Source organism: Panulirus ornatus, chromosome 5, assembly GCF_036320965.1.
Source record: "Panulirus ornatus isolate Po-2019 chromosome 5, ASM3632096v1, whole genome shotgun sequence".
NCBI lineage: Eukaryota > Metazoa > Arthropoda > Malacostraca > Decapoda > Palinuridae > Panulirus > Panulirus ornatus.
This window is the reverse complement of record NC_092228.1, coordinates 22,858,518-22,870,002: the sequence shown is the minus strand read 5'-3', so window position 1 is coordinate 22,870,002 and position 11,485 is coordinate 22,858,518. Positions and strand designations below refer to the sequence as shown.

General features: G+C 37.7%; 1 protein-coding gene across 1 annotated transcript in view; it reads right to left on the bottom strand.

Annotated features, from left to right (window-relative positions):
* The window catches only part of LOC139746770 (ionotropic receptor 21a-like), a 36,604-nt gene extending 26,253 nt beyond the window's left edge, over window positions 1–10,351 (bottom strand). The window contains exons 1-3 of the mRNA XM_071658296.1: window positions 10,206–10,351; window positions 3,413–3,722; window positions 126–284 (exon numbers count right to left, since the gene is read on the bottom strand). Coding sequence (XP_071514397.1) covers window positions 126–284; window positions 3,413–3,722; window positions 10,206–10,345 — 609 coding nt within the window. The 5' untranslated portion in view covers window positions 10,346–10,351. The remainder of the gene's footprint in view (window positions 1–125; window positions 285–3,412; window positions 3,723–10,205) is intronic.
* Window positions 10,352–11,485: the final 1,134 nt, after the last annotated feature.

Below are 11,485 nucleotides of genomic sequence, written 5' to 3'. Positions count from 1 at the left end.
AAACATTCTCCCTTTGCTTCTAAAAATAGTATGAAATTCATATGAAACCTTTTCAGCTTTTTTCATTGCTCAGCTATAACAAGAGTAGATCACAAGGAATTCTTAAGACAAGTTGCATAACTGACCTTCATCCTCCTGAACCTAGAGACACCTCTCTTGGTGAATCTGTTCTTGATGAGATATTCCATAGTGATGCAGTTTCCAAGGTATACTGATCTCCCATCCTCAACGACTGGAAATATTTTCTCTATGTTATCGTAATATCTGTAGACTTTTGCCAGGCCCTGTGGAGGAGAAATCGAGGTAATAACTGTATTCAATCATTTTTGCTTTTACATCTAATCTATATCGTACACATACGTAAGCACAGAAAAATAGACAGTAGACCATACAGACACACAGTCAAACACACTGACACCGCCACACATTAAATAACAATCCCGACCCCCCGCATGTGCGCGATGTAACGCTATGAAACGACAACAAAGGCCACATTCGTTCACACTCAGTCTCTAGCTGTCATGTATAATGCACCGAAACCACAGCTCCCTTTCCACATTCAGGCCACACAAAACTTTCCATGGTTTACCCCAGACGTTTCACATGCCCTGGTTCAATTCATTGACAGCACGTCGACCACGGTATACCACATCGTTCCAATTCACTCTATTTCTTGCACGCCTTTCACCCTCCTACATGCTTATTCCATGATCACTCAAAATCTTCTTCACTACATCCTTCCACCTCCAATTTGGTCTCCCACTTCTCGTTCCTTCCACCTCTGACACATATATCCTCTTGGTCAGTCTTTCCTCACTCATTCCCTCGATGTGACCAAACCATTTCAAAACACCCTTTTCTGCTCTCTCAACCACACTCATTTTATTACCACCCATCTCTCTTACCCTATTATTACTTACTCGATCAAAGCACCTCACACTACATATTGTCCTCAAACATTTCATTTCCAGCACATCCACCCTCCTCCGCACAACTCTATCTATAACCCACGTCTGACACCCATATAACATTGTTGGAACCACTATTCCTTCAAACATACCCATTTTTGCTTTGCGAGATAATGTTCTCGCTTTCCACACATTCTTCAACGCTACCAGAACTTTCGCCCCCTCCCCTACCCTATGGTTCATTTCCTCAAGTTTTTCTCCATCCAAACGTACCTCTCAGTTGGCTTGTCCCTCAAACCTACTGTACCTAATAACCTTCCTCTTATTCACATTTACTCTCACCTTCCATTTTCACACACTCTAACAAACTCAGTCACCAGCTTCCGCACTTTCTCATATGAATTGGCCACCAGCGCTGTACTGTCAGTGAACAATAACTGACTCACTTCCTAAGCTCTCTCATCCACAACAGACTGCATACCTGTCCCTTTCACCAAAACTCTTGCAATCACCTCCCTAACAACCCCATCCATAAACAAATTAAAAAACCATGGAGACATCACGCCCCCCTGTCGCAAACCGACATTCATTGAGAACCAATAACTTTCCTCTCTTCTTACTCGTACACTTGCCTTACATCTACGATAAAAACTTTTCACTGCTTCTAAAAAGTTGCCTCCCAGACCATATATTCTTAAAACCTTCCACAGAGCATCTCTATCCACTCTATCATATGCGTTCTCCATATCCATAAATGCTACATACAAATCCATTTGCTTTTCTAAGTAATTCTCACATACATTCTTCAGAGCAAACACCTGATCCACACATCCTCTACCACTTCTGAAACCACACTGCTCTTCCCCAATCTGATGCTCTGTACGAGAATTCACCCTCTCAATCATTTCAATACCCTCCCATATAATTTTCCACGAATACGCAACAAACTTATACCTCTCTGATATGAGCACTCAACTTTATCCCCTTTGCATTTGTACAATGGCACTATGCAATCATTTTGCCAATCATCAGGCACCTCACCATGAGTCATACATATATTAAATAACATTACCAACCAGTCAACAATACAGTCACCCCCTTTTTCAATAAATTCCATTGCAATACAATCCAAACCCGCTGCCTTACTAGCTTTCATCTTTCGCAAAGGTTTTACTACCCCTTCTCTCTTTACCAAATCATTTTCCCTTATCCTTTAACTTTGCAAACCATCTCGACCAAAACACCCTATATCTGCCACTCTATCACCAAACAAATTCAACAAACCTTGAAAAAACTCCCTCCATCGCCTTCTCACATCACCCCTACTTGTTATCACCTCCCCATTAGCCACCTTCACTGAAGTTCCCATTTGTTCCCTTGCCTTGCACACTTTGTTTACCTTCTTCCAAAACATCTTTTTATTCTCCCTAAAATTTAATGATACTCTTTCACCCCAACTCTCAATTACCCTCTTTTTAACCTCTTGCCCATTTCTCTTGACCTCCTGCCTCTTTCTTTTATACGTCTCCCAGTCATTTGCATTTTTCCCTGCATAAATCGTCCAAATGCCTCTCTCTTCTCTATCATTAATAATCTTAATCTAAGAGAGAAGAGATCCACTGTTTTGGCCTCTTCGTATACCCGATTTCTAAAAGATGGTACCAATTTTGTTGCGTTTCTTTGCATTTGCTCTAATTTTTCTTCGTCTATTTTTATAGTTTTATAGTTTGCGACCAAAACTGGACTGCATATTCAAGGTGTTGTCTTACTAGAGTATTATAAAGAGAGAATTTTTTCTGATGTCTTATTATCTATGTTCCTGGCTATAAAACCTAGCATTTGGATGTTTTTTTTACTTTCTCCTTGACATGCTTTAGTGTATTTCAAATTGTTGGTAATAACAACTCCAAGGTCCTTTTTTCATTTTCTTTAGTTATAAAGTTCCGAATAGTCTGTAGTCGGAACGTATAGACTTGTCTCCAAAGTGCATAGCTCTACACTTGTGTACAATAACTTCATCTGCCATCTGTCTGACGACTCTGCTAGTAATTGAAGATCTCTGAATCATTTCGCAGTCCCGCCTGGTCACAGCTCTACGTCCTAGTACAGGTCTGTTAGTTCATTAATGTATATTATGAAAAAAATAGGGTTTAGAACCGAACCCATGGCACACCACTCGTTATGTCTACTTTCTTCCAGTAAGCCAGTCTCTTATCCATGTACAGAGTTCTTCACCGATTTCGTGTGCTTTGAGCTTATGTAGAAGTACATAGGACCTCACCCTCTCACCAATCATCACCACACGGAATGGTCGCATTTAAGAAAACTTGACATACAAGAATACAGAGAACGAAAGTGTGCGGATTAAAAGAGGAATACTTAAGTTCATCCTGTTCAAAGCAGGTCAACACGTGCGATGGTTTTTAGCCTTGTTTGAAGTGAAACCTCGCTAGCGTTAGTGTTCTAGGTTGTGGACGTGGCTCAACATACTTTTGTTCACTCACCTTGATGTAGGGATCACTTGATTTAGCAAATCCATCTCTGAATAGCTTTCCTAAAGCCCCCATTTCGAGGCCTGACTCATACAGGTCCTGAAAGGTCTCCATCATGGCCGGTTGTTTCTTCACCAGCAAGAAAGACTTCAGATTAGCCGAGTAGATAATAGTCAGTATCATGGTGTACAGCCACAGGAACTGGACGAAGACCTGAGTGCTGGTACTGCGGGGCAGGGAAGCATGAGCCTCACAGAAGTGGAGACCGAAAGTGTAGTACCAACTGTAGCTCACATCCTGAAGGTTTCTTCGCTCACCTCCACTGTTGAAAATGATTTAGTGGATGATATTTTTCCACGACCATTCTTTAGATATGTCAATTGAAATAAAAAAGATAGAAGTTTTGATGGATTGTATGTTTTTTTTATGGAAATTTTAAGTGAGCTTAACGTTGTACATAATTCCATCAGGATCGTTTGGTGTAATACAGGTGCTGTTGCTCGACTTATGTGTCAATCAATATTTGTCCCATTTTCAAAGACCGAAATTTGGCACATGCTGGTGTTGACTATAACTCGTAAGAAAATTTTAACAAATGTAAATGATTTACTATCACGAACACTAGAATGCGACGCATCTTTTTCGCAAACCATACAGGCATCGTGAGAGAAAATGAAGAAGATGGTGAAAAAGTCACATAAAAGATTGGAAATATTGTCACGAAGTATTGCTATCTGAACTCCAATAAAGATTTATTAGGCTTGACGCAAGGTGATCCCGTTGGAGCCGAAGCCTTTCCTTTTCCTTTATGTTACGATCTGGAACATATAGTCAAAAACAGAACGAAAGCTCTCAACCGAACGACCTCTTTTAAATCAGTAGAATAAATTTATCTTTTCTGCTTATAGACCTTTTTACTAAAGTTACGCTATTGCTGACTCGAGGATTCTCCAACCACAACATTATTAACATCACTTCTGACTTGGTACGCCCACCCTTTTTTCCCCCGTCGAAATGCCAGCTTTGACACTTTGTATTAGCTCGTCAACATCCGTGAGCGGGTTTTATGCTGACTTTCCCTGGGACGGGTACTGGCTCGCTGGCCGGGATACCTCACGTTGTGCTGAGGGCAGAGCTGAGGTCCTGCATCCCACCCTCTGCCGAATAGTGCACCACTTAGACATGGCTTATCGTTCCTTCTGTGACGCCTGTTACATCAGAGATAGGTTATAACCGGTCATGAAACTCTTTCCTTCCCCTAAAACACACCTCTCTTACGTTAATGCTCCGAATCGTTGCAAATAAGTTTTCTATGAATTATGAACGCATTCATAAAAGTCAAGTATGGTGATTTCACTTCTGCTAATAACAGATCCATTTAGTCATTTAGTTATTGGTGGAATATTTCAAATATTATTATTATCACAATTATTATTATCATATATATATATATATATATATATATATATATATATATATATATATATATATATATATATATATATATATATATATATATATTGGAAAGGATCACAATTTTGCGCGTGATCAAGATATTCCTATGAGTCCACGGGGAAAATGAAACACGAAAAGTTCCCAAGTGCACTTTCGTGTGATAATCACATCATCAGGGGAGACACAAGAGAGGAATATAACAGTCAGTTGATATACATCGAAGAGACGAAGCTAGGACGCCATTTGGTAAACATGTGATTGTCCAAAACATACAACGAGCGTTCATAAACTTATCATTTTACAAATCTTATCAACAATAAAGTTATCTAATTTGTACAGACCATCACTAATATTAAGATTATAATTCTTTGTGTATTTAATTATAGAAGATTCAATGATATTTCTCTTGGTAATAGAGTTAGAGTTAACAACTGAGATGGCGTTACTCCAGTCAATACAATGATCATAGTTTTTAACTTGATTAAACAAGGCATTTGATTTCTGTCCCGTTCTTATACTATATTTAAGTTGCTTAAGTCTAACAGAAAGATCCTTACCAGTCTCACCAACATAAAATTTAATACAGTTTCCACAAGGAACTTTATAGATGCAACCAAGAGAATTTTCTGGTGAATTTCTGATTAAGATATTCTTTATAGTATTATTGTTGCTAAAGGCAACATTTACATTAAAGGATTTAAGCAACCTGGGAAGCAAAGAGAAATTATTATTAAAAGGGAGAACTAAAAGATTCTTGGTGTTAATGGGAGGTTTGGGCTCAACTCTATAAAATGATTTCTTTGCTAACTTAAGGGATTTATCAATGAAAAATCTCGGGTACTTTAACTCAGATCCAATAGAATATATCTTCTCAAACTCATCATCAATAAACTCTGGACTGCAAATACGTAATGCCCTTAGGAACATAGATTGAAATGATAATAATTTAACTCTGTCATGTTGAGATGAGTAATAATAGATATATGAGCATACATTGGTGGGTTTTCTGTATATGCTAAACTTAAACTTGTTTCCTTGTCTATGGATCATGCAATCTAAAAATGGTAACATACTATTATTTTCATTTTCTACAGTAAATTTGATGGAAGGTACTAAATTGTTAAGTAAGGGGAGAAATATTTGTAAATTTTCATTTGTTGGCCTAACACAAAGAACATCATCTACATACCTAAACCAAATTGCACTAGAAGATAAGATATCCTTTAGAAATTTTGTTTCACAAAATTCCATATAAAGATTACTAAGTACAGGTGAAAGAGGGTTACCCATTGCCATACCAAATTTTTGAGCATAATAATTTCCATTAAATTGAAATACACATTCTTTTATACACAATTTTATCAGTTCAATGAAATTAGACTTTGAAACAGGTAATTGAATATCATCCAAGACATCAAATAAATATTCTAAAAGGTCATCAACTGGAACTTTAGTGAAAAGTGAGGAAACATCAAAGCTAACTAGTTTGAAATCAAAATTAATGTTGATATTGTTTAGCTTGTTGACTAAATCTACATTGTTCATGATATTAGAATTTGATACCTAACCTACTAAAGGGCTTAATAAGGAAACTAACCATTTGCCATCCAAACCCACTGCTTGCCGGCTTTCATCTTCCGCAAAGCTTTTACTACCTTTTCTTTGTTTACCAAATCATCCTCCCTAACCCTCTCACTTTGCACACCACCTCGACCAAAACACCCTATATCTGCCACTCTATCATCAAACACATTCAACATACCTTCAAAATACTCACTCCATCTCCTTCTCACATCACCACTTCTTGTTATCACGTCCCTATTTGCGCCCTTCACTGAAATTCTCACTTGTTTCCTTGTCTTACGCACTTTATTTACCTCCTTCCAAAACCTCTTCTTATTCTCCCTCAAGTTTAATGATACTCTCTCACCCCAACTCTCATTTGCCCTCTTTTACCTCTTGCACCTTTCTCTTGACCTCCTGCCTCTTTCTTTTATACATCTTCGACTCATCTGCATTATTTCCCTGCAAAAATCATCCAAATGCCTCTCTCTTTTCTTTCACTAATAATCTTACTTCTTCATCCCACCACTCACTACCCTTTCTAATCTGCCCACCTCCCACGCTTCTCATGCCACAAGCATCTTTTGCGCAAGCCATCACTGCTTCTCTAAAAACATGAAATTTCTCCCCCACTCCTATTACATCCTTTGTTATCACCTTTTTCCATTCTGTACTAAGTCTCTCCTGGTACTTCCTCACAAAAATCTCTTCCCACGCTCACATACTCTCACCACTATCTTCAGCTCAACATTCTTCTTTTCTGAAAACCTCTACAAATCTCACCTTCGCCCCTACAAGATAATGATCAGACATTCTTTCAGTTGCACCTCTCACCACATTAACATCCAAAAGTCTCTCTTTCACGCGCCTATCAATTAACACGTAATCCAACAAGATATATATATATATATATATATATATATATATATATATATATATATATATATATATATATATATATATATATATATATATATATATATATAAATAATATATATATATATATATATATATATATATATATATATATATATATATATATATATATATATATATATATATATATATATATATATATGTATATATATATTGAAGGTTTGTTGAATGTGTTTGATGATCGAGTGGCAGATATAGGGTATTTTGGTTGATGTGGTGTGCAAAGTGAGAGGGTTAGGGAAAATGATTTGGAAAACAGAGGAAAGGTAGTAAAAGCGTTGCGGAAGATGAAAGCCGACAAGGCAGCATGTTTGGATGGTATTGCAGAGGAATTTATAAAAAAAAAAGGTGTGACTGTATTGTTGACTGGATGGTAAGGTTATATAATGTATGTATGATTCATGGTGAGGTACCTGAGGATTGGCGGAATGCTTGCATAGTGCCATTGTACAAAGTCAAAGGGGATAAGAGTGAGTGCTCAAATTACAGAGGTATAAATTTGTTGAGTATTCCTGGTAAATTATATGGGAGGGTATTGACTGAGAGGGTGAAAGCATGTACAGAGCATCAGATTGGGGAAGAGAAGTGTAGTTTCAGAAGTGGTAGAGGATGTGTGGATCAGGTGTTTGTTTTAAAGAATGTATGTGAGAAATACTTTGAAAAGCAAATGGATTTGTATGTAGCATTTATGGATCTCGAGAAGGCATATGATAGAGCTGATAGAGATGCTCTGTGGAAGGTATTAAGAATATATAGTGTGGGAGGCAAGTTGTTAGAGGCAGTGAAAAGTTTTTATCGAGGATGTAAGTCATGTGTACGTGTAGGAAGAGAGGAAAGTGATTGGGTCTCAGTGAATGTAGGTTTGCGGCAGGGGTGTGTGATGTCTCCATGGTTGTTTAATTTATTTATGGATGGGGTTATTAGGGAGGTGAATGCAAGAGTTTTGGAAAGAGGGGCAAGTATGCAGTCTTTTGTGGATGAGAGAGCTTGGGAAGTGAGTCAGTTGTTGTTCGCTTATGATACAGCGCTGGTGGCTGATTCATGTGAGAAACTGCAGAAGCTGGTGACTGAATTTGGTAAAGTGTGTGAAAGAAGAAAGTTAAGAGTAAATGTGAATAAGTACAAGGTTAAGTTTCTTCTGCAGTTTCTCATATGAATCAGCCACCAGCGCTATATCATCAGCGAACAAGAACTGACTCACTTCCTAAGCTCTCTCATCCACAACAGACTGCATACTTGCCCCTCTTTCCAAGACTCTTGCATTCACCTCCCTAACAACGCTATCAATAAACAAATTAAACAACCATGGAAACATCACACACCAATGCCGCAAACCTACATTCACTGAGAACCAATCACTTTCCTCTCTTCCTACACGTACACATGCCTTACATCATCGATAAAAACTTTTCACTGCTCCTAACAACTTGCCTCCAACACCATATATTCTTAGTACCTTCCAAAGAGCATCTCTATCAACTCTATCATATGCCCTCTCCAGATCCATAAATGCTACATACAAATCCATTTGCTTTTCTTAGTATTTCTCACATACATTCTTCAAAGCAAACACCTGATCCACACATCCTCTACCACTTCTGAAACTACACTGCTCTTCCCCAATCTGATGCTCTGTACATGACTTCAACCTCTCAATCAATACCCTCCCATATAATTTACCCGGAATACTCAACAAACTTATACCTCTGTAATTTGAGCAATCACTCTTATCACCTTTGCCTTTGTACAATGGCAATATGCACGCATTCCGCCAATCCTCAGGCACCTCACCATGAATCATACATACATTAAATAACCTTACCAACCAGTCAACAATACAGTCACCCCATTTTTTAGTAAATTACACTGCAATACCATTCAAACCTACTGCCTTGCCGGCTTTCATCTTCCGCAAAGCTTTTACTACCTCTTCTCTGTTTACCAAATCATTTTCCCTAACCCTCTCACTTTGCACACCACCTCGACCAAAACACCCTATATCTGCCACTCTATCATCAAACACATTCAACAAACCTTCAAAATACTCACTCCATCTCCTTCTCATATCACCACTACTTGTTGTTATGATGATATGGGACAAATACTGAGTGCATATCTCGTATAAAAGTAAAGCAAAGAAATGGAAATATTAAAGACACGTGAGGCGATTATATACAAAACACAAAAAAAATTGAAATGTAAATAGCTTAAAGGATGAATCATAAAACAACTGGGGACATAGAAGACAAATGCTTGAGCATGAACACAGGACTAATATGTTTACGAAACATAAATATGTGTTGACTGTATTCATGATATACAACTGTGCACAACTCGCTGGATGAATATGTGAAAACTCAAATAATGATAATGATACTTTATTGATCATGTAGATTACATGAAATATTCTTTGTGCATTTTCACAGATGGACCACAGTGATCAAGTATTAATTCAGAGAATCACATTCATATAGTTATCATAAGAATTTATCATATACTTAAACGTATATCACAGATACAAGGGATTTAACTATCTAAGTCTTCAAGCCTTAACGAGGCAAGAGTTTGTTAAGCTCTACCCTAAGTTGTTAATAAGTCATATGTTAGTTGATACAAAATTTTTTCCAGATGGTTATCTTTCATAATTATGGTTTAATGGATGTGTCGAGTCGTTCTGAATTACATTACATCTTTGAATAGGATGCTACGAACTCACTACAAATCGCAGAAAACAATAAATCTAAACAAGGCACAAAGCGATTGGCACAAAGCGATAGTTCAAATAGAAAACGGTGCAAACATGATGGAACAATATTTGATATTCTTGAGTGTATGTACATTGCTTACTCACCATCGGTCGCTGGCCCTGGCCAGAAGGAAGAGAAGTGGTCCCGAGACAATGATGCCCATGAAAACAGCCAGCCAGGTCCATTTGTGGAAAGGGAATGCTAGGGACTGCCAACGGGGCAACGGAGGTTCTGTCCGGGTCATGAAGCACACTGGCTGTGTTAATTAAAAGTTGTAATTAATGCCAATGTCTCAAGTAGTGGGTTTAAAGATATTGTTTCATTTTGTAAGCAAAGAGTTCAATATATCAACTAGCAGGGTGTGAAAGTCAAGGCACAGCTGGATTTTGACGCATATGAATTCAAAATTCAGAATTATGTATATAGAAAAGTTAAAACTTTTCATCGGAAAATGAAGGTTCAAATTAGTGAGTTTCATCTTGATATGGAATTACAAGGGTCAGTTGGTCAGTTTTAAACAGATTATGCGAAGGTCTTGAGTCTGGTAAAATGATCAGGGTTGAATACGAAATAAGCCTAAAATCTGGTCCACGCATGAACTTTTAAGGTCAAGTTATATTTCAAAGATATATTCTCTCAAAGCCGAGAGTTTAAGTGCCTTTATGCAAGCTTTTTCCCCCATTTCTATCATTATCAATACCATCTAAGAGGTGTCTGTGATGGGTCGAAACTATAGTGACACAATGTGGTTTTTATACTTTTATATCTAAATAAGACTGAAAAGATGAATGCTTCACGAGAAGACACATAAGGAAGGGTTGAACTTATGTTGTGAGTGAGTTTCTTTTACTTCTATCTGTCGTTTAGATTTACTCCCCATTGGTATACTGAAAAGATGCATAAGGATAATCAAAAACCTAGTTAAATACACTATGTAGTCAATGACAGAAATCACTTTATATATGCAACAGGGTGGAGGCGTTGGTCGAGGAGAGATCTAATTATGTGCATAAAGTTACCGCAAAACAAACACACAGATGAGATCAACAAGGAACCAGATGGTAGCCAGTGTTGTCAAATTTGTCTAACCTGTATGATATTTTAGTATTATTGACGTATAGTTGTTATTAATATATTGAGAATGTTATGACTTTCAAGTAAACATATTGTATACAGTATCATGAGAGCTACTACATGGGGGAAAGCTACCAATTGTGGCAGACTCGCTGAGTGACGAGTGATAGGGTAAGGTCAAACGGGAGAGAGAGAGAGAGAGAGAAAGAGTGGAGAGAGAGAGAGAGAGAGAGAGAGAGAGAGAGAGAGAGAGAGAGAGAGAGAGAGAGAGAGAGAGAGAGAGAGAGAGAGAGATGCCAATTGTAAAAAT